Below are 26,983 nucleotides of genomic sequence, written 5' to 3'. Positions count from 1 at the left end.
TTTCCCGATCCCAAACAAATTGGGGAGGGTGGATGGTCTGACCCATCGTAGATCTAAAATGTTGAACAAGTTAAATAGGGAATAGTTCAAGATGTTTTACTTAGGCATCTTGATTTCTTTCTAGAAAAGGACACTGGCTATGCTTTCTAGATCTAAAGGATACTTACACCCACAAAGAGATTTCCATGTCACATAAAATATCTCAGATTTGTAGTAGGGGATCACCGCATCCAATATTGCATACTGCCCTTCAGCATCAGCACCATGCTTTTTCACAAAATGTCAGGGTAGTGGCACATCTCTGCATATTGTGGGTCGTATGTGTTGCCCTGCCTGAAAAATTGGCTGGTCAATAGTACGTCTCAAGGTGGTGCCACAGAATCCTTAAGCAAAACCATCCAAGTATTTGAGTTACTAGGTTTTGTCATTAATTACCCTGTCCCACTTGATCCCATCATCTCAACTGGAATTTATAGGAGCTTTGTTAGACATGACTCGGGCTAGAGTCTTCCTTCCACAGGTGCGGATTATCACATGGATATCTGCAGTGGAGAAGATATGAACAAGTCAGCAGGCATCAATACGGGACATGCTGAAAATGTTGGGCCTCATGACATCAAAAGTCTATTACTCTCTTGCCATGACTTCACATGAGAAAAGCCCAGTGGAACCTTGGATCTCAGCAGGATCAGGCCACTCAGGATCTTCGGGACACCATCTGAATTACCCAGCTTCTGAAAGACTCCCTTGGTGGCTGATTCATTACAATCTGGCTAGTGGTGTACCCTTTCAAATACCTCTAGTCCAAATTATCCTCATCACAGATGTATCCAACTTGGGGTGGGGAATCCATGTAGAGGGGTGCTGCACCTAGGTTCTTTGGTCAGCTCATGAAAAAGCTTTCATCAAAAACACTTCCTAGAGCTAAGAACAACTCTATATGCACTGAAGGCTTTCAGATTTCGGTTGGGCAACAGTTATCCTTGTCCAGACAGACAATCAAATGATGATGATCTAAATCAGCAAGCATGGAGGAACAGGATCATTCCTCCTATGTTAGGAGACTGTCCAGATATAGGACTAGGCCATCTCTCAGAGAATGGTCCTCAGAGCCATGTATTTGGCAGACAGGCTGAATCTGATCCTGGAACCTCAAAAATGGTTCAGCAAATCATATATTTCATGAGTGGGGCACACTCATGGTAAATCTTTGTATCCCCTCTGAACAGAAAGGTCTTGCTCTTCTGCTTCAGAAAGAGAACTCAAGGCAAACTAGCCTTGAATGCCTTTGCCCTAGATTGGTCTAGGATCCACTGTACAAGTATCCTCCAATTTATTTTTGTTGCAAAGACCTTGTTGAAACTCAGAAGAGACCATGAACTATTTTTCTCATTGCACCCTGTTGGCTGAGACAGATTTGGTTTCTTCCCCTGTGGCAAACGTACATCAAAAATCCAGTCAGGCTAAGGTTCTCACAGCCTGCATGTTGAAATGATAACTCTACAACCCAAGTTTTTCTGAGGATGTGTCTCCCATTCTTCTGACTTCTATGAAGGACTCCATGAGGAAATCGTATAGGTTGAAGTGGAGGAGGTTTGCCTTTTGGTGTTAAGGAAAGGTCCTAAATCCTTTTTTCCTGCTACACACAAAAACTACTTGATTACCTTCTACATCTTTCAGAGTCAGGTCTTAAGACTAATTCAGTTAGGATTCACCTTAGTGTACTTGGCACTTCTACTACCATATAGAAGGTAGACCAACCTCTGTACAGCCATTACTTGTCAGATTCATGCATGGCTTGCTTCACTTGAAGCTTCCCATCAAGCCTTCCGCTCTGTCATGGGACCTCAACATGATATTGAATCAGCTGATGAAAGCTCCCTTTGAGCCTATAGATTATTGTGAATTGAAATGCCTGACCTGGAAGGGCACATTCTTGGTGGCGATCACTTTGGCCTGCAAAATCAGTGAGCTCCAGGCTCTAGTGACATATCTACCTTTATACCAAGGTTTTCACAATAGGGTGGTTCTGCACACTCATCCTAAGTTCTTACCTAAGGCAGTGTCTTGACTTCCATCTTAAACAGTCTTTTATCCTTTCAATTTTTTCCCAGGCCTCGTCCATAAAGATGAATAAGCACCACATGGTTTGAATTGCAAGAGAGCTCTGGCCCTCTGTTTGGAGCAGACTAAAGCCCATAGAAAGTGCATACTGCTTTTTGTTTCTTTTAACACCAACAAACTCGGGATTGCCATTGCCAAACATACTCTATCAAATTGACTAATGGATTGCTTCTCCTTCTGTTATACCCAGTTGGGCCTGAATTTGGTGGGCTATGTCAAGACTCAGTGTCAAACCCATGGCTGTGTCAGTAGCCCACCTAAGATCAGCATCCTTGGAAGAGATATGAAAAGCTGCAACATGGAGTTCTCTCCATAGATTCACATCACACTATTGCTTGGACAGGGACTCCCAACCCAACAGTAGATTTGGCTAGTCAGTCCTGATGAGTCTCTTTGAGGTTTAGAACCCAACGCCATTCCTCCTAGAGCCCCTGTTGTTTTGCTTCCAAGCTGCCCCTATAAAATGACACAATATGGTCTGTTGCTACTAAAAACAGTTTTTGCCTGTTCAAGTTTTTCTCCTTTTTCATTCAGGGCAGTCTGTGCTAGGGGTTCCCTATGAATGAGGATTGTCATTCTGCTTGTCCTTGGAGAAAGTAGAGTTACTATCCTTAAATAGAGATGTCAATCCTTAAAAAAACCAGCCCGCCTTTCCTTAGAGTTAGTTTCTTTAAGCCTGAGCTAAATGATAGACTGACGGGGCCCTGCATGGATGTGTGGTAGTATAGCATGCTGCACAAGCCCAGTAGGGCATGCTTAAAGTTTCTAAAAGCTCTGAAATCAAATTTCTGTGTCAGGCTCCATCTGGTGAATTCGCCCATGTGTGAGGACTGACATCTGCTGTCCTTGGAGAACACCTGTTTACAGGTAAGCAACTCTGCTTTACTGCAATAAAATAGATTATAATTTTACACCACAGGGATGCAGGGGCCCTGATTATAATAGGGTTTTTTTACTGTCTTTCTTCTCGGCAGGCCAGACTCATCCAGAATTTTCATGGCTCTGGGATATGGGTTCTTTGCAGAGCTGACACTGGAGGAAGCCCTAAGGTTCATTGAGAAAAAGAACAAACTACTGACTGAGTGAGTGTGATCAATATGGAGTTAGTCCTTGTGTTGTTGCTAAACCATGCTACCACAGACAGGTCTCTCCTGTCCAAAATGTCAGTCTATATAAAATGTAATAATCATCCTGCCTCTCACAGCAGCTGGGGGGCTGAGATGATGATAGCAAGAGTGGACACAGTTTATGCTCCTCTAGTGCTTATTGCTCTTCAGTGGCACCATTTTTTTTTTCTTTTATCTTTCTTTCAAGTCACACTGTATGGGGGAAAAGAAAAGGGAAATCGAATTCCTATCCTGCTGAGATGGTTGCTCTGGCTTCCCGAGGACCTGTGGATTCCTTCGTGATAATGCTGGTGGCTGCATCTCCAATAGTGTTGAGAGAGCCTGCAGTTGTGGGGTGGGCCATGGAGATGCCTGACACAGGTTTCTCTTTCACCAGAAGAATGTCTGCCACCATGCATGCATCCATGGGCAATTGGAGGAAACTGTGACCAGGAGAGGTCCTACCTCTAGGCTTCCCTGGATTGTTGCCAGCTCTGAAGAAGCCTGAGGTGAGAGACCCTGGGAGAGGTCAGCTTATGCTGTTTATTAGGAGAGCCTAATAGCAGTGACTCAGACTGATACTTTGGGAAGAGATCGTCTGTGTCTGAGAGGAGCAACTGGATTCCTTTTATGTATAGATTTTCAGAAAATTTCACAAAGCCACAGCAACCTGACTACACCAAAGAGATATCCTTTCATGAAATTTGGTCAACGATTCTGAAATTAAAAACTGAGGTTATCATCCCATGTAGAAATGTTGAATTCTGTTAAAACTTTGGAGATATTTGTTTTCTGACCAAGGAATAGTTGGATCTTATCAGCATGAGCAGGATCAAGACCTGGAATGTTAAAATTCCTTCATTTTCATAATAACATAGTAGGTGATGGTAGAAAAAGACCAATCAGTCCAGCAGTTAAATAATTTTTAAGACTACTGTTATTCTCCAGAGTAGAACTGAAAATATTTGAAAAATCTATCAAGTTCCATAACTTGCATTATATTAATTTTCTTGTTCTTGGAGGAGTTTCACTGTTAGACTTGTTTTGCAAATTCCTAATAAAGCTTTAACACCTTTTTTCAAATGTCTATTATTTAGCCTTGTCTGGTTTTAAAGGGGCTAAAGGTCTAGACAGTTGAGGAACAGACAACCTGGATCTTGTGCCTAACTTAACTCAGGAGTTGGAAGAAGCTGGATATTATTGAAAAAGCGACACTGCTAGCTATGTTTGTTTTGGAACCAGACAGGAATTGGCTCTTTTTAAAGTTTTATTACTACAAAAAATCATGACCTTCTCTTTCTTGATCATAAGATTAGAATCTGCTCCTCACTCGCAGTACCCAGAGTAGGAGACAGATGTTCTTAGAATTGAGACAGGATGTTTTGAAGTTAGGGGGCTTGCTTTGTATGGAAATTTCCATGTAACTGATTAAAATTGAAGGTTGAATTTTTTTTAAATCAGAGCAATTGACTTCTTTTGTTAAAAGTAAGCTGGAGAAAGTGATTCAAGTACATCCTGTTTGTCTGAGATTTGAGACCATCGATTGCCTAGTATATACTTGTTTGCCTTATTATATTGCTGGTTTTTTTTTACTGTCCTCAATTCTGCTTTGTTTTCTTTTGTGAGCCCCCACCCCAAATCGTGAGACGCTGGGGTACATTTTAAAACACAGTACACCGGATTTTATAAGATACGCGCGTAGCCGCGCGCATGTTATAAAATCCGGGGTTGGCGCGCGCAAGACGGTGCACATTTGTGCAACTTGCGCGCGCTGCCCGTTCCCTCCGAGGCCGCTCCGAAATTGGAGCAGCCTGGGAGGGAACTTTCCTTCCGCCTCCTGCCACCTTCCCCTCCCTTCGCCTACCTAACCGCCCCCCCTGGCCCTATCTAAACCCCCCCCCCCCCACCTCTGTCGCACAAGTTACGCCTGCTCGAGGCAGGCGTGACTTTGCGCGCGCCGGGCCGGCTGCCGCGCACCATGTTCTGGTCCGGAGGCCGTGGCACCGCCCCCGGATGAAGCGCCGACCGCGTCACGCCCCCCCCCCCGACATGCCTGCCCCAAGAAAGCCCCGGGACTTACGCGCGTCCCGGGGCTTTGCACGCGCCAGAAACCTATGCAATATAGGCTTGGCGCGCGCAGGGGCCTTTTAAAAGGGTTATGCGCGTACCTTATGCGCGTAACCCTTTTAAAAGCCGGCCCTAAGTATCAGTCATTTGTGTTACAATTTTATTGTTTTCATTGTGATTAATGGTTTAATATCCTGCTTAGTCTTTGTCATTTCAGGGTCAGTATATGGAAATAGATATTCTGTTTTCTTTAATAAATTTAAACTTCAACTCCATCAGATTCACTGGGGCAAAAACCAGGACTGGTTCAGGTTGGCCCTGATGACTCAGGACCATATTGTGACTGTTTTCACACTGTCTTCTCTTCTCTTAAACCCCGCTCCCCAGTCCCATTAGGTAGAAATATAAAATTCACAGGAATTTTTTAAGTGATGGGAAAAATGGTGTTGGCCAGGGCATGGGGGGAAGGTTCCTTTTTTTAAAACAAAAAATGGAAATTTGGGGAAAAAATATAAATATACACAATGCTTGCTTTTTTTTTTTTTATATAAATATTTAAACTTTATTTTATTCTCTTCAAGATACAAAATAAATGAACGATATACTGCTCAGTACATATGAGCTTTCTTTTTTTAATTTAAAACTAAGGCATTTGTACTCTTAAATTTCATAATACCAAAGAGAGAGTACAGATATATCTAGTGCAAGATGTCAACTGATAAGCTAGTCAGAAATGTAGTGAGTTAGTTAGTCCAATATAAAGATATCACTCATGTGTACATATTCAACTCAGCAACCACAATACTGTGATATGGAATGTAATTATCTAATATTTTTTAAATTCTTACTTCATATGACAAACTTATTAACAAGCATTTTGCTAGAGTAATGGCCAGATAGTGATATTTTATTACTGTATTGAAAGTGTTTCATGCATAATTCTAAGAGTATTTAAAAAAACTTTTTTTCAATTTTTCCAAAATTTCCCATTTTTCTATGTCAAACTTTGGGGTGGGGAGGGAAACAAAAAAATATTTTCTTTTTTTCAGATTTCCAACTCTTTTCTGGACCTTGTCATCTCTATCCCCACCTTTTTCTTGTGGCTGTTGGGTATTAAATTTATTATTCACTGAGCTTCTCCTCTCATTCTCATGTATTTCAGGCTGAGTGAAAATCTCTCTAAAGATGCAGCCAAAATCAAGGCCAATATACGACTGGTGCTGGAGGTAAATGTGACCCGACTCGCCATTTTAGTAGAGCATCCTGTAATGATGGGGTTTTATAAGAGGACATGCCTGAACATGGGTGCTGGGGCAGCAGCCTTATATTATATCAGCCTGCACCATTTTGAATTATGGCAGCACAGGAACAACTGAAGATTGCTCCTACCCGATTATGAACCGTAGAATCATTTTGGTATAGAGTAAGGGTGTGGGGACTGGAGGCCAGCATGTTGGAGGTGGGCACAGGAGTCATTTGGTCCATAACGGGTGGGGAAAATGACATACTGAGGTGCCAGGAGAGGGGATCTGAAGGTGAATTGTACTTTTCATGAGGCTCTGGGGCTAATCGGCAAGAAAATGGGGGGGGGGGGGGGGGAAACAACTCTCTCTTGGGGCTTTCTGTCCCTATAACATCAGGGCCTGGGTGCACCAGTTAACATGTATTTTGCCAGCTGTGGCAGCCCATGATCCTGGTGCATGAGATTTACTAATTATAAAAAAGACCCCAAAACTTAAATGAGGGCAAAATTTAAATGTCGGAGTAAAAAATAATTATAAAGTAATGAATATATGTATATCATACACAAAGGCGGTAGTATCAAACACTTGATTATACTTCATCCCTTAGGGGTAGATTTTCAAAGGGGTATGCGCGTGCACCCCTGAAAACCTACCCCAAACCCCCCCCTGCGCGCGCCAAGCCTATTTTGCATAGGCTCAGCGGCGCGCGCAAGCCGGGCTTGCATGAAGGGGCGTGTCGGGGGGCGTGCCGGGAGTGACGCAGCGTTTCGGGGGCGTGTCGCGAGTGACACGGTGTTTTGGGGGTGGCGCCGCGGGCGTGGTTTCGGCCCGGGGGCATTCCAGGGGCGTGGCCGCGGCCTCCGGACCGCCCCCGGACCGGAACATGGAGCGCGGCAGCTGGCCCGGGGCGCGCAAAGTTACGCCTGCTTCCAGCAGGCGTAACTTTGCCAACAAAGGTAAGGGGGGTTTAGGTAAGGGAAGGGAAGGTGCGGGGGGGTGAAAGGAAAGTTCCCTCCGAGGCCGCTCTGATTTCGGAGCGGCCTCGGAGGGAACGGAGGCAGGCTGAGCGGCTCGGCGCGCGCAGTCTGCTGATTTTTGGGCAGCCTTGCACGTGCCGACCCCGGATTTTAATGGATACACGCGGCTACGCGCGTATCTATTGAAATTCCGCGTATCTATTGAAATTTCGCGCCTGGTGCGCGAACAAAAGTACGCGTGTGCGCAGATTTATAAAATCTGCCCCTTATTGTGATTGTTCACCAGATATAATCATAGTCCATGTGCTATGAAACAAATGTGTATAAACAAAATTCACTTTTCAAAATTTTCAGTGAAATGCAATAAATCAGTATTTTCCTTCTCAAAAATTATTTCCCACATATTTGATACTACCGCCTTTCTATATGATTGTTCTTCACCACTTTATGATTGTTTGTTTATTTTTTGCTCTTTTTTGCCTATATTAATGTTTTTTTACAATTCTTTGTGATAGGCGAATATTCCAAGTTTTTGTGTTTTTATGAGATTTACTAAATAGGAAACAACTCAGCTTAGTTTTACCATATAAGGTGCTTTTTCCATTGAATTAGCCATGATCTGTGGATGACATCATCTGGTGGCACTGAATAGGCTCGTCTCTCCATTCTAGTAGAGCTTTGAGTTCTGGTGAGCATGTGCAGGAGTTTCCATTTGTGCATTGCCCCTAAGCCACCTCAGTCTTTTTTTTTTTTTTTTGTCTGAGCTAGAACATGGCCAGTTTCTCAGTTTCTCCTTAACTTTTTTCTTCACAATTTTCAACCTTTTTTTCATCGTTGCATTACTGCCTCAGCAGAAAAACACAACAGCACTTTTAAGTGCTAATTAAAAGAAGCATTGTCACATTCCTATTAACTGTTGTATGCAAAACCTGTTGCTATTTATTGTTTTCTTACTGTATAACTTGTTACTTGTAAAGCATTGTGCTATGTTATTGTTTTCTGTAAACCGAGGTGATGTAGACCTTTACGTACCGCGGTATATAAAAATCTCCAAATAAATAAATAAATAAATAAGCAAGAAAGAACTTCATAGGAGCAATGTGGAATTTTCTAGAATGGGATGTCCATGAAGAAAAAATCAACAGTGTGTATTTAAAAGCTGTAGCTGTGGTCAGGTAATGGCCATCACAGACGGTCATAACTTCTGTCGTTGGCTAGGACCAACCCATAACCAGCCCAATTGCTCAGATTGACTGAATATCCCTGCGGTCTCAAAGGACTAGGGCAGCAAAGACAAAGGAACTGTGCTGGTCTCACAGGGACCACAGCAAGTCCTCCCAGAGGGTAGCTTCATCTGCCTCCCCAGGTAGTGTCCATAGTGATCATGCCTCTAAAACACTTCTTTCAAATTAACCAGCCACCTTGGAGCAAGAAAATCAACATATATTGGAGACGAAGTGAAAGCGTCCGATGGAACAGCTCCCTGCATCAAAGAAACATTGGGAGGCATCAAAACAAAAATCTGCACCACAGCTGAAAAAAATACTCAAAGCAAACTGAAGCACAGTGCCTCGAAGCATAATCCATCAAATTGCATCAATACATCAAACCACTCGGCATACAGCGCATTGGAGCACATGGAACATAGGAGTGCATGAAACCTGGCCGCACAGTGCATTGAAGCATTAGGTGCATGAAGTATTGAGGCATTTTCGAGATGCATCTGCATCATCATTGACACTCTCAGTCAAAAAATGGCTCCACATGCCCCATACATAATGCAACCATCAATATATTAGAGCATTTGTCGATGAAACAAGAGTTTCAATGGCCCTCTTCAGCTCATTCCTCTTCATCTTCCTATCACAGCTTGAAAAAGGCAGAAGCATCTTTCAGTAGTATTCCTATAGAATTTCAGGATGCCCTGGAACATCCTCAACTGGGGAGTCTCCCATATTAGGGACAGCATTATCTATGTACTTCTATACTTGAAGACAGTTTCATCTGGAAGTAACTCTTCACCTTCCACCACCCATCATGAGCACTGCCAGTCTCCCAGCTTCTAGCCCAGAGACTCTGTCTTGAAACTTCTGTTCCAGTCTGCTCCATCGTTCCCTTGCTTCCAATAGACTGCCTGCGGAGTAACACAAACCCATACTCACACTGGAGGAAGATGTTCCCCCTCTAACACCAACTGAGAAGATTCTGAATTATCTTCAGCAAATCACCAACATAGTACAGGGTTTCTTTGCAACTTTCTCAATGCGACAGCCCCACATCCACTCCTATCTCTATTTTCAACTTTACGGTCACAAAACTTGATGACACAATCGCCAATGGTTGTGCAGTCAGGAGCCTCTCATAAGAACGTAAGAAATTGCCATGCTGGGTCAGACCAAGGGTCCATCAAGCCCAGCATCCTGTTTCCAACAGAGGCCAAACCAGGCCACAAGAACCTGGCAAGTACCCAAACACTAAGAAGAACCCATGCCACTGATGCAATTAATAGCAGTGGCTATTCCCTAAGTAAATTTGATTAATAGCCGTTAATGGACTTCTCCTCCTCCAAGAACTTATCCAAACCTTTTTTGAACCCAGCTACACTAACTGCACTAACCACATCCTCTGGCAACAAATTCCAGAGCTTTACTGTGCGTTGAGTGAAAAAGAATTTTCTCTGATTAGTCTTAAATGTGCTACTTGCTAACTTCATGGAATGCCCCCTAGTCCTTCTATTATTCGAAAGTGTAAATAACAGATTCACATCTACTCGTTCAAGACCTCTCATGATCTTAAAGACCTCTATCATATCCCCCCTCAGCCGTCTCTTCTCCAAGCTGAACAACCCTAACTTCTTCAGCCTTTCCTCATAGGGGAGCTGTTCCATCCCCTTTATCATTATGGTTGCCCTTCTCTTTACCTTCTCCATCGCAACTATATCCTTTTTGAGATGCGGCAACCAGAATTGTATGCAGTATTCCAGGTGCGGTCTCACCATATAGAGGCATTATGACATTTTCGGTTTTATTAACCATTCCCTTCCTAATAATTCCTAACATTCTGTTTGCTTTTTTGACTGCTGCAGCACACTGAGCCGACGATTTTAAAGTATTATCCACTATGATGCCTAGATCTTTTTCCTGGATGGTAGCTCCTAATATGGAACCTAACTTCGTAAAACTACAGCAAGGGTTATTTTTCCCTATATGCAACACCTTGCACTTGTCCACATTAAATTTCATCTGCCATCTGAATGCCCAATCTTCCAGTCTTGCAAGGTCCTCCTGTAATGTATCACAATCCGCTTGTGATTTAATTACTCTGAATAATTTTGTGTTATCCACAAATTTGATAACCTCACTCATCATATTCCTTTCCAGATCATTTATATATATATTGAAAAGCACCGGCCCAAGTACAGATCCCTGAGGCACTCCACTGTTTACCTTTTTCCACTGAGAAAATTGACCATTTAATCCTACTCTCTGTTTCCTGTCTTTTAACCAGTTTGTAATCCATGAAAGGACATCGCCTCCTATCCCATGACTTTTTAGTTTTCTTAGAAGCCTCTCATGAGGGACTTTGTCAAACGCCTTCTGAAAATCCAAATACACTACATCTACCAGTTCACCTTTATCCACATATTTATTAACCCCTTCAAAAAAATGAAGCAGATTTGTTAGGCAACACTTCCCTTGGGTAAATCCATGTTGACTGTGTTCCATTAAACTATGTCTTTCTATATGCTCTACGAGTTTGATCTTGAGAATAGTTTCCACTATTTTTCCCGGCACTGAAGTCAGGTTCACTGGTCTATAGTTACCCGGATCGCCCCTGGAGCCTTTTTTAAATATTTGGGTTACATTGACCACCCTCCAGTCTTCAGGTACAATGGATGATTTAAATGACAGGTTACAAATTTTAACTAATGGATCAGAAATTTCATTTTTGAGTTCCTTCAGTACCCTAGGATGCATACCATCCGGTCCAGGTGTTTTGCTACTCTTTAGTTTGTCAGTGTGGCCTACTACATCTTCCAGGTTCACAGTGATTTCGTTCAGTTCATCTGACTCATCACCCCTGAAAACCATCTCCGGAACTGGTATCTCCCCAACATCCTCATTAGTAAACACGGAAGCAAAGAATTCATTTAGACTTTCTGCAATGGCCTTTCCTTCCCTAAGAGCCCCTTTAACCCCTCGGTCATCTAATGGTCCAACCGACTCTCTCACAGGTTTCTTGCTTCGAATATATTTAAAAAGGTTTTTATTATGAGTTTTTGCCTCTATGCTAACTTCAATTCAAATTCTCTCTTCGCCTGTCTTATCAATGTTTTACACTTAATTTGACAATGCTTATGTTTTATCCTATTTTCTTCAGATGGATCCTTCTTCCAATTTTTGAAGGATTTTTTTGACTAAAATAGCCTCTTTCACCTCTCCTTTTAACCATGACGGTAATCATTTTGCCTTCCTTCCACCTTTCTTAGTGTGTGGAATACATATGGACTGTGCCTCTAGGATTGTATTTTTAAACAATGTCCATGCCTGTTGAACACTTTTAACCTTTGCAGCTGCACCTTTCAGTTTTTTTCTATTTTCCTCATTTTATCAAAGTTTCCCTTTTGAAAGTTTAGTGTTAGAGCTGCAGATTTACTTATCGTCCCCCTTCTCCTACCTTCTTCCTGCAACTCTTTGCAGGCGGCTGATTCTTCTCATTTGACAGACAGATCTTGATATCAGTCTTCACCGCTTCAGCCTATCAGCCCTTTTTGCCTCAGTCACCTTCACCTTCTTCTTTAGAACAGCAGTCCCCAGGAAGTCCCTAGATAGTTTCATTGGTATCCTGTTTGATCTGCCACCAGTGCTCTCAGATCATAGTCTCCATAAGACCTCACTCGAAATTCATCAGAAAGATGGGGAAGGCTCTAAATATCGATTTGCAAAAGGATCCAGACCCATGCTCGGAGGTTATGGAGTGCCTGCGAATTTTGGAAATACCTTCTGAACCAATTGCTCTGCCAACCAACACTATTCTTGATAGTCTCCAGATTCTACTGGAAATTCCCTCTCCAAAACTTGCCAGATTACACTTCACAAGAAAACGTGCTTTCTCCATTGCAGGTCCTTTTTCTTTAGAACTCCATACCGAACTCACTCCTTCAAATTTCCAACAGACAGCAATTAAAAAAATCCTTGAAAACATTCTATTTCAGATGGCATATAAAATTCCAATAACTGAATAATACCTAAAAATATTCAAATGTTTCCAAATTTCAACATAGTTATTAGGCACTGGCATTCTTTCCTTTGCTTTTGTAAAATAAAAACCAAGAATAATCTTATTCTCTTTATTTGTTTTATATTAACTAAGTTTTTGTAATTTTTCTTCATTTGTTTTTCTTCTTTTTATTTTTTATATTTTATTTTACTTTTATTGTAAACAGCTTTGATCAATTTACTTGTAAAGGTGGTATATAAACATTTTAAAATAAATAAGATGTGGGAAACTATCTCTGATATCACAGCTACCAGGAAATTGGATTTAAAATTCAGAATGCAAAAGTCTCCTGGATATAGGGTAGTCTGGCGCCCTCATTGATCTCTAGTAGTAAAGACTGCATTAAAGAAGGCTAAGAAGACCAGATTATACTCTTAAGTCTCCACCTGGTAAGGACCATCGCCACTTGAATAATTTTGGGAAAAAAGTGTTTCAAAGCACCATGTTAGTGCCACAGACAGTGCACTATCAATTCTACATGATCTAATACATACATAATTGTATACAAGACCTCAAACCTTTTGTTCGCTCTAATTCTAGAGAGGTTTTTGCCACTTAGCCTCTTGTGGACTTAGAAGAGGCGGTTGGACAACAGTATACAAGTCCTTCAACACATTAACAAGAACATCAGCTTCCTTCATTGGAGCAAGACACATAGCTTGCATACCGGCAAGCACCATTTGTGAAGACATCCATGAAAAACTGGCAGATCTGCCTTGCCAGGGGCACAATCTCTCCAGAGAAAAGCTCTGCAAAATGGTGTCCCAGATTAAAGACCAAAACATAGTAGTTCAGTCCCTTTCAAACACAGTGGATCCTCAACCCTGCCACAGTAGACCCTTCTGTTCCTACAAAAGGTCATACCACTCTAGGCATACTTACTGCCCTATGTAGCACTACTGCTTCCTATCTCTCCCGGCTCAAAAACAGCAAATCCAGCAGATGCTGTTAGATCCCACCAAAGAGAGTGAAGCCAACCAAAGTTGACTCTGCCAATTCAAGCAAAGTCTGCTCCCAATTTTTTATATCACCTGTTCTGGAGGACTTCTAGCCAGTGGGAGGCAGGATTCAATCCTTTCATGTATTAAAATTTTATATTCTGCACATTACTTTGTTAGTTCATGGCAGAGTACAAATGTATCCAAAAAAAAACAGAGGGATAGCACTAATAGACGTCAGGGTCCTTAATAATACAGGGGTTCAAAATCCATCATTTAAAAGCAGTAAAGATTCACCTTTGATGTAAATCCATATTTTATTATAAATCCATTTTCAGTGTTGAGCAATATGTCAAAAGGCAGACTGTTTCCGGTCCCCTAACACAGATCGTATTTCACCACTTCAGCTGCATAGGGAGGGACAGGCTCACAACAACTGTAAAAAAAAGATAGTAAGAGCAGAATAAAAACAAGGACCCAAAAGTAAGCAATAAATGGCTACAAGGTGCAGATGGGATTACATACCGAAAAACACATTGTAGAAAGTAAAAAGAGAGCTAAATAGCTCGGCACTTCCAAAGACTGAAAAGGTAAATTAAAGTACTTCATTGAACACAGTGACACAGAAAAGAAAGTCATAAAAACTTGGCTTCAGCAATATATGTGCCACAGGGAATTTGGCAATGAGAATGAAAGATTCAAACAATTATGTCAAAAAAAGCCACCAGGAATCAATCTCTAGGTGATGTATATAAACTGTCAAGAAGAGGAGATTCCAAAAATGGCACCAAGAATCATATGATATGGAGCAACCAATAATCATAAGGGCTAGCAAAAGTAGAAAAAAATAGAAAAGATTTTGACTGGTGGAAACAAAAGATAAAGGATCAAAAGAACACCGACCACTCAATATCACAATATTCACCAGATGGGAATAATGAATTTAAAGTAAAAACCCACCAATGTTCTCTACAAATTAACCATTCTATGAAATTGCCATCATGAAGATGTTGATGGGGAACTTCAATAGCCATGAAACGGAGATTTTCAATAGAATGTCTGAATTCAAGCTGAGAGACCAGGGTTTCTTCTCGAGAGTTATGGATACAGCTAAGATGTTCAAAGATACAAGTTTTTAACATGCATGAGGTCTTTCCTACGTAGAGACGTGGGCAAGGGCATGTAAGAATGTAGTTTACTCCACTGATACAACAGATCAAAGAATGGTGTAATGCAAAGAACCACCCAGTAGTAGGATGTGTGAATTCACATAAACAATATGAGAAGGGATAGGTGCAACAAGAGCTACAGGGAGCATGGCTGGAGAGACAGGGCATGGCAGTTGTGGCCTCATACATTTCAAATGAGACCAGCTGACCTCTTAGATTACATCCCCGAGTGAAAGCAGAATGAGGAGGTTTGTGAAAAACTGGATGAGGTGAGAGCACGTTCCAAAATTGATGAATGATAAGAGCATACCAATTCATAGTACTCTGTTTGGCCTTTGCTGTCCTCAGAGTTTTCACCAAGTGCCTTGCAGTGGTATGGTCCACCTCAAACAAAGGGGCTATGGAACACCATGCCTCTCGAAATAAGGCTGCAGAGAAATCTGAAAATATTCAAAACCTGGCTATTTAAACAAACTTTTTACAAAGATAAAGATAAGGAAAAAAACAGTTGAATGATAAGGACGCACCAAACTAGAAGTTAGTACTTGTAACCTACAAATGCATTTTAATATTAAATCAAATCCGCCTAATATGTTCCTAACAAACAAGCTTAACATACAACACATAGTGTTTTTTTATATTAATTTGTTACCGCTCCACGATGGCACATGGCTAATTTGTAATCTATACCACTCACATTTTTTCCATTATCGTGCCTTTTTGTAAACCGTTGTGATGATTATCTAACTCAATGACGGTATAGAAGAGTTTTAAAATAAAATAATAAAATCTTAGTCTTTCCATATCTAGACCACTGGCTTTTAATGGCACCTACCCACACCAAAGTAATGCATTCCCTACATCAAATGGTCAAGATTCTCCAGTACCTTGTTTTTTTCATCAACTTCAAGAAATCCAATGTTCCCTTCAATTTATTGGAGCATTGATACACTCTGTCCCTCAGATCAAGCATGCCTCCTGCATTTTCATGTTAACAACCTCTATCGATTATAAACACCATGGCATGACAAGTGCTAGTTGCCCTTGGACTCATGGCAGTAGCAATACAAGTCGTTCCATTAACACGCTTTTACACATCCACTGCCTCCAGTGGGGCCAGCAAAATCGGTGGAATCAGCTACTTCAGCCATTGTATACAATGGTCAACATTGCAGTGGAAAAGAAAGAGGAGCTCAAGTGATGGATGCAACCCCATCTGCTCACTGATGGAGCTCACCTCCATCTTCTTCCCAATCAGATAACTCTGGCAACTGTCACCTCAACGGTAGACTGGAGCACTCGCACTCAGTTCTGTCAGATCCAGGGTACCTGGTCCCCACAGAAACATCTACTACAAATCAGTCTTCTCAAACTCGGAGCCATTAAGAATGTGTACATTACATTCTCACACCTGCTCAGAGGGAAAATAATTCTGATTCAAACAAACAATCAAGTACCATGTTTTATGTAAACAAATAGGGCAGAATGAACTCCTGAATATTGTGTCAAACACTCCAAATACAGCAATGGGAAATTGACCATCAGGCAGTGCTTCAAACCACATGTTTTCCCAGACTATCCAACATGCTGGCTGACCACTCAGCAGGGTGTTTTGTCTGTACAAGTGATCTCGCAATCAATCCATAGCAAACAGGCTTTTCAGATTATGGGGGTCAGCCAACAGTCTTTCTCTTTGCATCAGAATACAATCAAAAATTAAATTTTTCTTCATTCTTCCAAGTCCTCTCAGAATTGCTCAAGACGCTTTTCTTCTAGAATTAGAAGTCCAAGTTCATGTATACTTTTCTACCTCTATCACTTATTGCAAAGATGGTACAAAAGCTTATTCAAGACTATGCTCAAATGATTCTTATAGACCCAGCATGGCCCAGACAAGTCTGGTACATGTATCTAGTACAGCTATTGTTGCAGCCTCCTGTTCCTCTAGGGTCACACTCCTTCCTGCTCATGGAAAAAGGTAGTTGGCTTTTCCATTCAACTCTGCCAGCCCTCAGTCTGACATGGATGTTGAGCGCAAAGTGATTGCAGACTTATTACTACTGAAAGAAGTAGAAGACATTGTTCTCTCAGCGAGAGTTCTCCTTCTAGATGTAATTATGCCTTTAAATGCCAGAGATAGTCTCGGTGGTTCTCACAGAATGCGTTGAATCCATTCTCATGCGAGCCTCGACATGTCTTATCTTACCTCCATCACCTACTGGCCTAGCTACGTCTTCCGTTAGCGTACACTTTAAATCCACTTGCCGTCTATCATACTTTAGTGGGCATCAGGCCTGTCTCAACTCATCCTTTGGTATTGAAATTTCTGAAGGGTTTTTTTGAAAATGAAACCAGCAGTATGTTGGAATCTTAATATAGTTCTCACTCATCTGATGAGATCACCCTTCGAACCACTGAACAAGGCTTTTCTTAAACACCTAACCTGGAAAGTAATCTTTTTGGTCACTATCACCTCTGCTCACAGAATTAGAGAGCTAAAATTACTCGTACACTACCCTCCTTATCTGCAATTTTTTTTACAATAAAGTGGTTCTTCACACACATCCTAAATTCCTTCCAAAGATTGTCTGTGCATTTCATGTCGATCAGGCAATTGTACTTCCAAAATTGTTTCCCCATCCACATGCTTATGAGGGGAAAAAATCTCTTCACGCTCTGGCTTGCAAGAGGGCACTCGCCTACTTATAAAGCACAGGACTTGACCTCACCGCCAAACATTCCAACTGTTTGTTTCTCATGATCCAAATAGACTTGGCAATGCAGTGGTAAAATTAACTTTAACTGGATATCGGACTGCAATCAACACTGTTACTCTACTTCAGGATTGGATCTAAATAATCCTATTAAAGCTCAAGTATGAGCTATGAACTCCTCGATTGTCCACATTTGAGAAGTATCATTCATTCATTCGTTCGTTCATTCATTTGTTTATTTATTTATTTATTTAAGGCATTTTTAGCTCGTCCTTCCCACATTCAGGGCAGGTTACAGTATAACATTCACAATTTTTAAAACAGAACATTGGGATTTCACATACAATACTTATAAAACTGACACGTAATCAAAAATATGACATAAAATGAATCACTATTTATTTAGTGATATATTTAGAGATATGCAAAGCTGCCACGTGGTCATCTGTGCATACTTTCACTTCTCACTGCTGCCAAAACAGTCTTGCATTTTCTGACAGTGCAGTGAGAAAGGCAGTACTGCACCATTTACTTTCACACAGATCGATACAGTAAAGTGCGGCCGCGGTTACCCTGCTCCTAACTCGCCTTCTACTCACTTTCCGGCCGCTTTAGCCCTTCCCGCGATACACTATCCCCTTTAACTCATCCCTACCGCCTCTTAAAATCCCCGGGTAACCCCTTCCGCACGCGGCATGTATATTAAATGTAAACGAGCGAATTAGCTATTCCCTCCCATACAGTAACGCGCGCCCCGACTATCGCTTTTTTACACTGCCGTTTTGCCGCGCACTTACCCTGCTAACTTACCGCCTACCCTTACCCCTGCGTTAGAGGCAGGGGTAAGGGTAGGCGGCAAACTTTCCCCCAGCCCCCGCTCACCTGCCCTGGCGCGTCCGGTCTCCGGTGCAGCCCCAGTCCTGTCCCCTCCTCCCGAAGGAAAAAAAAAAAACCCGAAAAAAAAGTAGCAAGAGAGCGAGGGGAGAGATGGGCAATCCTACGCTCGGGCATGCCAGTCCCTTGTCCTCTCCTCCCGAAGCAGGGCGCGAAAAGCAGCCTTGCTCCGGGAGGAGGGGGCAGTTTAAAGCGACAAAGCGACTTACTTTTGCAGCCCCCCTCCGGACATCAGCGACGATGACCGGGCAATCCTAGGCTCGGGCCTGCTAGTCTCTTCTCCTCTCCTCCCAAAGCAGGGCATGAAAAGCAGCCTTGCTCCGGGAGGAGGGGGGGGCAGTTTAAAGCGACGAAGTGACTTACTTTTGCAGCCCCCCCCTCCGGACATCGGCGACGACCGCGGCTCCTGCCTCCAGCTGTCAGACAGACGCATCGCACGTGGGAAAGCGGCCCCTATGCGTGCAATTGGCTGCTCAAGACGTGACGTCACATGCCGTGACGCCAAACGTCGTGACGTCACGTCTTGAGCAGCCAATTGCACGCATAGGGGCCGCTTTCCCACGTGCGATGCGTCTGTCTGACAGCTGGAGGCTGGAGCCGCGGTCGTCGCCGATGTCCGGAGAGGGGGGCTGCAAAAGTAAGTCGCTTCGTTGCTTTAAACTGCCCCCTCCTCCCGGAGCAAGGCTGCTTTTCGCGCCCTACTTCGGGAGGAGAGGACAAGGGACTGGCAGGCCCAAGCGTAGGATTGCCCATCTCTCCCCTCGCTCTCTTGCTACTTTTTCGGTTTTTTTTTTTTTTTTTTGCTTCAGAAGGAGGGGATAGGACTGGATAGGACCGGAGACCGGACGCGGCCAGGGCAGGTGAGCGGGGGCTGGGGGAAAGTTTGCCGAGCATCGGAGAACATAACTGTCCACTTCCTGGTACCTGTCATTTCAAATGTCATTTGAAATGACATTTGAAATGACAGATACCAGCGTGGCCGTGAAGCGTTAGGCCCGCGCACCCAGGATACTGTATAGGCGCTCTATACAGTAAAATGGGTTACGCGGGCCTAACCTTCGCCTAACGCTTCGCAGACATGGCATGCATTTGCATGCAATTTGAAGAGAGTATCGAGCGGTAGGTGAAGAGAACTGTGCGTGCGGGGAACGAGGGTGCGCCTGGCACTGCCGCACTCTTTCTAACGCGGCATAACTGTATCGACCTGTTAGTAATCTATTTTCCAGGGTGGAGTCCTGATTGCTTATTAAGTAAATGCTCCACTGCCACCCTCAGTGGGACTCCCCACAGATCATGGTTAATTCAGCCTGCTTATCAATGGAAAAAGCAAGTTTATTTACCATAATCAGTGTTTTCCATAGATATTGTAGCAGGATCAATTAGCAATGAGAAGCCTGCCCTCCTCCCTGGAGAGTCGACCATACTGGAGAAATTACATACCTGATAATGTTGTTTTCCTTAGTGTTGACAGATGGTCTCAGGACCAGTGGATTTATGCTCCCCTGCCAGCAGATGGAGACAGAGCAAGCTGACATCACAATATATATAACCCTGCAGTGACCCCAGCCTGCTAGTATTCTCTTCAAAAGCAACTATGGACAGACTAGCAAAAAGCTTGATTAAAAACAGAACTATACTCAACCAGCCATAAACACTGAACTCACAGATTCTAGGTACCCCAAGCTAGGGACTGGGTGAATACTTACCAGTAATCCCTTGGGACCCAGAGCACCACAGGAGAACAATTGACACACTCATGCGGCAGCCGAGGGCAGGAAGCTGAGTCCATCTGTCTACACTAAGGAAAACTAAATTATCAGGTAAATAATTTCTCCATTTCCTAAAATGTAAACAGATGGATGTACCAAAGTTACTCCCCAACAGGGTTGGAGGCTGGCCACGGTCCAGTCAACACCACACTGCATCCGCCCTGGCCTCTGCACATCCAGACAATAAAACCTGGAAAAAGTGTGTAAGGAGGACCATGTCGCAGCTGAGTAGATATCAACAGAAGATAACAGATTGACTTCCACCCTAGTGGAATGAGCCCTAACCTGAGTAGGGAACAGCTTTCCAGCAACCACATAAGCGGCCATGTCCACCTCCTTAATCCAACGAGCTACAGTAGCCCGTGAAGCCAGAACGCCCTGCTTACTCCTGCCATTGAGAACAAACAGGCGATCCATCTTTCGAAAAGACTCTGAGACCTCTAAATACCGCCCGACAAGATGCTTAAAATCCAAGGAGCGCAAAAGGCGAAACTCCTCTGCATCCCTGACCTTATTCATGGATGGCAAGGAGATGGACTGATTCAAATGAAAGTCCGAGACTACCTTGGGAAGAAGGATGGAACAGTATGCAGCTGTAACGCCCCTGAAGTCACCCAAAGGAACGGCTCCCGGCAAGGCAAGGCCTGCAACTCAGAAATCCGATGCGCCAAACACACAGCCACCAGGAACACAGTCTTCAAAGTCAACAATTGTAACGAAAGGCTATGCAGTGGTCTGAACATAGGGCCCGCCAAAATGTCCAACACCAAATCAAGATTCCACAATGGAACCGGTAACTGCAAGGGAGGCCTAAGGTGCTTCACTCCCTTCAAAAAAACGAGACAACAAGGAAACATCATTCACGAGGTCTCTGAAACAGGCAAGAGCCACAACCTGCACCTTCAAAGAATTAAGGGCCAAGCCTTTATTTAATCCATCCTGCAAAAAATCCAGAATGAGAGTGATCTTAACTGAATGAGGAAGAACACACTGATCCTCACACCAGGCCTCAAAAACTCTCCAAACCCACACATAAGCCAAGGAAGTGGAGAACTTGTGAGTGCGGAGTAAAGTGGTAATCGCCACAGAGGAATAACCACTCTTTAACAGCTGAGCCTTCTCAAAAGCCAAACCGTAAGACAGAATCGAGTTGGATCCTCGTGAAGAACTGGTCCCTGCTGAAGCAGATCCATGTGTGGCGGAAGTCAAAGGGGGACCTCCACCAGGAGTCATCGTAAATCCACATACCACGGATGCCTGGGCCAGTCTGGTGCCACCAGGAGTACTAGCCCCCTGTGGCCTTCAATGTTGCAAATTATCCTGCCCAGCAAGGGCCACGGAGGAAAGGCATAAAGCAATTTGTCTTCTGGCCAGACTTGTATGAGAGCATCTATTCCCAGGGACCATGGATCTCTCCTGCGACTGTAGAAGCGAGGAATCTTCGCAATTCAAGAAGTCGTCACTTCTTTGAATGGAAGGCCCCAGTGATCAGCTGAAATGCCTCTGCTGCCAACACCCACTCTCCTGGGTCCAGACTCTTCCTGTTGAGAAAGTTCACTTTTACGTTGTCTTTTCTTACAATGTGAGAAGCCGAAATCTGCAGACGACCTTCCACCCATTCCATCAGCTGATCTATTTCCTGCAACACTTACTGGCTCTTGGTTCCTCCCTGGCAATTGATATAGGCCACCGTCGCATTGTCTGTTATCATGCAAATTGCTTGATTCCGCAGCCTGTGCCTGAACTACAAGCATGCCAGCTGTACCACCCAGGCCTCCAGGGGATTGATGTTCCTGCAGGACTCTTCAGCATTTCAGCACCCCTGGGCTGTTAACTCCAGCCAGTGAGCCCCCCAATGGTGAAGACTCGCATCTGTTGTGAGTACCAACCAGGCTGGAGAGGACAAGGGAACTCCTTTTCTCAGATGATCCTCTTGCAGCCACTACTGAAGTCGAACCACATAATCCTGAGACTGTGGGTTCCAATAAGATAGCAGAGAGCACTGAAGAAGACAAATGCGCCCTTGCCCCTGGCATCACTTCCAGGGTAACTGCCATCAAACAGAGTACCTGTAGGGAGGACCATACTAACACGTTTATGGTGTTCATCAACTGATGCTCTTGAGATATCAATTTCTGGATCTGAACTTCCAGTAGGAAAACTCTGTCCTGTCCTGTGTCAACCAGATCCCAGATACTCCAAAGACTGTGAAGGTTGAAGATTGCTCTTGGTCAGGTTCACCACCCAACCGAGTTCCTGCACTAAGGAAATCACCTTGTGTGTTACCAGGTGCCTCTCTTCCTGAGACTTGGCTCGAATCAGCCAGTCATCCAAATACAGGTATGCCAGGATTCCTTCTTTTCGGAAGGCCGCCCCTACCACCACCATAATCTTGGAAAATGTTCTGAGAGTGGTGGCTAGACCAAAAGGCAGCACCCAAAACTGATAATGGTGCCCCACCACTGCAAAGCGTAGAAAGTGTTTGTGTTCTATTCAGATGGGAATATGAAGGTAAGCTTCTGACAGATCCAAGGAGGTCAGAAATTCCCCCAACTGCACGTCGTCATTGCCGAGCATAAGGTTTCCATTCGAAAATGAGTCACCTTCAAGTGACGGTTGACCCTCTTGAGACCCAAGATGGGACAAAAGGAGCCCTCCTGCTTGGGCACAATAAAATAAATGGAATATCGCCCCATACTTTCTTGAGACATAGGCACCGGAACCATGGCCCTCAGTCGGAAGAGCCTTGGAAGCGTGAACTCCACTGCCTGCTTCTTCGGTGGGGAGTGGCAAAGGGAAACTATGAACACGTCTCGAGAAATTCTAGTGCATTCCCTTCGTGTATCTCTTCTAGAACCCACTGGTCTGATGTGATCTCGACCCACCTCCGATAAAAGAAAGAGCGAGACATCCCCCTATTTCCTGTTCCAGAAGGTGGGTTGGAAAACTTTCATTGGGAAACTCAGGAAATTCCACCACCCGAGCCTGCTCCTCTCTTGGGCGTCTGGGGACGAAAGGACTGAGCCCAACCAAAAGGCCAAGACTGATAAAAGGTCGTCCCTCTGAGGACGAAAACGCTTGGAACCCTGGAAACGACCCCTCATACCAAAGGGGTGCTGTAACTGTTTCTTATACTCCGGCAACCAAGGTTCTGGAGATTTGCCCCACTTACTGGCCAGTTTCTCCAACTTGCTCCCAAACAAGAGAGAGCCTTTAAAGGGCATCTTGGTAAGACTGGCTTTGGAAGCTGTCAGCTGACCAATTTTGCAACCAGAGGTAATGCCTGGCTGTTATCACCGAAGCCACTCCACTGCCCGAGGTCCAGACCAAATCACAGCCTGCGTCTGCTAAAAAGGTGGCAGCAGGCTCCATAACCGCTCTGGAATTCCCTCCAGACTCATCAACCTCCTGCGAGAGAAGCAGACAAGATCTCGCCACTGTGATGTCAGCTTGCTCTGTCTCCATCTGCTGGTAAGGGAGCATAAACCCACTGGGCCAGAGTCCATCTCTCTACACATGAGGAAGACATAGTTAGCTCTGAAATAGATTGAGGCGGCTCAGGGGTAACGCCCACATTGGAACTCTTGCACATGTGCAGTAGAGCTAAAAGCTATACTAGCTTGGAGAGCAGGTCTGTTCCATGCAACCAGATGACATTGCCCACAGATCATGGCTTATTCATCCTGCTATCTATGGAAAGCACAGTTTATAGTAAACAAACTTGCTTTTTCTACTAAGCCCTTTTCCCATTAAGACAAATTGGGAGAAAACCTTTAGTACATAGTCCTCAGGGTGTTACAACAAATAGAGCTTTATAAAGAGGGTGATTACAATGCAAAGGAATAGTTAGGAACCTTGTGAGGGATGCAGCAGTCTTTTATCAGGAAGGGTGAAATAAAGTAGCTGGATGAATATTTTTCAATAATATAAAGTTGAAGTGAATTCACAGTGTTTCTGTATAGTAATTTTATCTTCTCTTCCTCTCTCGCTGACCCTGTAACTTATCTTTTTACCCTCTGCTCATTTACTTTGGCTATTTTTCTTTTGCTTTAATATTTTCTCTCCCTCCCACCTCCTTCTCCCCCTGCCTCCAGGGTCTGCGGGAACTACAGAGCCTGAGTGATCTCCCAGAGGAAACGCACCAAAACATTTTCTGATCTGCCAAATGAGAGAAATTGTCCTTCTGGCATAGTGGCAATCTTTGGACAGGGTACCCCTGTGCAGCTGGAGCTAGAGATGAGCGTTCCTGCCCCTACCGCCACAATTGGGTCAAGGATGATATCGGTCTTCATTATGGGTACAGCGATGGAGTAGGATTGATCAAGGAGCTACTGCCCTTCTCCATAGACTTCCTGAGTGAAATGCTGATAAAGTGCTAAACCAATGCTTCAAATTTTCTGCTTCAGTCTGGGATAAAAAGCTGATGTGACTTTCCTGGCAATAGATAAAAACTATAACCTATACGTGTTATCTCTTTCTTTTCCTTCTCTTTTCTCCAGCTTTTTTGACTCATTTTTTTCTCTCCTCTTCCTCCATTTCTGTCTTTCTGTCTCCTGTTTCTCTAATTTTCATAGTATCCACCTTTTTCTTCTGCATGGCTCTTGCTTTTTTTTTTTTTTCTTTCATATTTCTCTCTCTTCCTGTATCTGCATGCCTAGTTACTGGGATGGAGATATTCAGCTTCTCATTGCCTTGGTAACGCTTTCCTGCCAGAGGTCAGGTTACCATGGCGACACCAGCTACCAGCCGCTCCTCCATTGAGAGAGCTTGGTTCCTACTTCCCAAAGAGGCAAGAAGAAATGAAAAGAAAAGCCCAAACCAGTCTCAATTCCCCCTGTCCCGTCCCCCCCCACCTTTTGAGGCTCACAAGGCAAGGACTATTCTCAGATTCCCTATGTGTTCCCAGCTCAGAGGCACAGGCCTGCAGTGCCTTAATGTGACCCAGAGAGCAGGCTGCAGCTCTCTCAGAGCTGCTGCTTGCATAGCTACAAGGTGTCGTCGCATGACGGCATCACTCAACTCTCTCCCATCCTCCCCAAGGCCTTTGACCTTTGACTTGTGCATCAACCCAAAACCCTTTGACTGTGGCTGCATATATGGGTTAGAGAAAGAATGAAGCCCATGGTATGGACTACAGTTAATAAGAGAGCCTTTGTGTATTTTGTAGCAGACAGTGTAGCCATTTTGTGTGCACAAGTGGGCCACTTCATACTGTGGAATTATGTTTTGACAGCTGTCCTTCTGAAGGTTGGCAGAGGGAAATGTTGAAATAGAAAGAGCTCATATGCTTCAAAATCAGACAATTAGCTGCTGCATTCTGTATTTTGCTGGAATCTCCAGCAGAATGCAAGGGCTGAAAACGTCAAAGTTCCTTTGCCATTTTCAGTATCTGCATTTTTCTGGATACTCCTGTGACATTTTCAGCCCCCTCGACTTTCTATGGTTTTCTGGACTCTCTTTTGTCATTTTTAGCATCTGAGGGTCTACCTGATGCATCTAAATCTCCAGCAAAATTCCCAAAACCCTTAAGCAGAGTTAGAATGGTGCAGCACCTGGTTAGAAAGAGCAAAGTGTCTTGTATACGAGATGGCAGTGATACCTCTCAGATTCTGAAAGCTTTATTAGCATGACAATGATATTTGTTGTAGTGTCTTTGTTTCTCTCCTGCTTTGATGTCCCACCTCCAATACAAGTGCTCATTATTGGGAGTGGACAGGTATCGTGCAGTCCTTCGAGGTCATCCTTGTGCTGTGACCTGGGGCTTTTCTCTGTCTCGCAGGCTTCCTGCGGTCTCTCTGTGAACGATTGGTGCTAGTGTGGGAAGAAAGGACAGCAAGAGAGAAAGGGAGACCTTGTATAGGGAGCTTCAAAGAGGAGCTTAGACTTGAAAGCTATATGTGAATGTTTCTCACTATTCATCTTTGCTTCTTACAAACACACACACACACTCCCCATCCCTCTCCCTCACTGTTCACTCCTGGCTCTGTCTCTGGATCCTTCTCTATAAATGAGTGACTTGAAAAAAAAAATGAATCCCTCTTTGTTTTCTTTGCCGTTCCTCAAGTTGTGCCATAAATCCCACTTACTGACTTGGACCTTTGCTACATTTCCAGGCCAGGAAAACATCTCCTTAAGGCCCACACAAAGTGCAAGCAGCCCTTTTCACACAAGACAGGAATAGTCAGACACCTGTGCATGCATAGTGCTGAAAATTAAATTCCCCAAACAGCTGACTCTTTCACTGTTCACAATACTGCATCTGAATACAAGTGTGAATAAAGTTTTAAAAATATTTGAAATTTAAAAATTTTTTTGAACTGTAAAGAAAAAGAGGGTATGAGTGTGCGTGTATGTGCGCGTGCAGAAAAAAAAGCCCCACATTTTATTTTTGTTTCCAAATGTTTATTTTTGGTTCAGCTGTGGGTGGTGAAGAAAAGCAACACCCATGAAACAAACACAGCACAGCTTGGGGACTGCAAATGGGACCATCACTTGTTCACTGCACCGTGAGCTATAGGTCACTCTGTAAGGATTATTCAGTGGGCAATAGGTTATTCACGGAGGACTACAGAGTGGGCTGTATGTAAGGGAGGTCAAAACTAAATGCCTCAGATAGTGAGCTGCAATGCATCCACACATGCTGATACCAGATTTATGGATTTTCTGGCAGAAAACAGCATTCCATTTCCTTTTAAGCAGGA

The 26,983-nt window shown here is 43.7% G+C and overlaps 1 protein-coding gene across 2 annotated transcripts in view; it reads left to right on the top strand.

Annotated features, from left to right (window-relative positions):
- Positions 1 to 26,574, top strand: part of UXT (ubiquitously expressed prefoldin like chaperone) — a 41,787-nt gene extending 15,213 nt beyond the window's left edge. Inside the window, exons 5-7 of one of the 2 annotated variants that reach the window (XM_029611946.1) lie at positions 3,099 to 3,206; positions 6,460 to 6,523; positions 24,377 to 26,574. In XM_029611946.1, the coding sequence (XP_029467806.1) occupies positions 3,099 to 3,206; positions 6,460 to 6,523; positions 24,377 to 24,439 (235 nt within the window). In that variant the 3' untranslated portion in view covers positions 24,440 to 26,574. Of the gene's footprint in view, positions 1 to 3,098; positions 3,207 to 3,438; positions 4,842 to 6,459; positions 6,524 to 24,376 lie in introns of those variants that run through there. The other variant, XM_029611937.1, reaches the window with a different exon arrangement.
- Positions 26,575 to 26,983: the final 409 nt, after the last annotated feature.

Source organism: Rhinatrema bivittatum, chromosome 1 (assembly GCF_901001135.1).
Source record: "Rhinatrema bivittatum chromosome 1, aRhiBiv1.1, whole genome shotgun sequence".
NCBI lineage: Eukaryota > Metazoa > Chordata > Amphibia > Gymnophiona > Rhinatrematidae > Rhinatrema > Rhinatrema bivittatum.
Note: the sequence above shows the minus strand (reverse complement) of the source record. Positions and strands in the feature narration are given on the sequence as shown.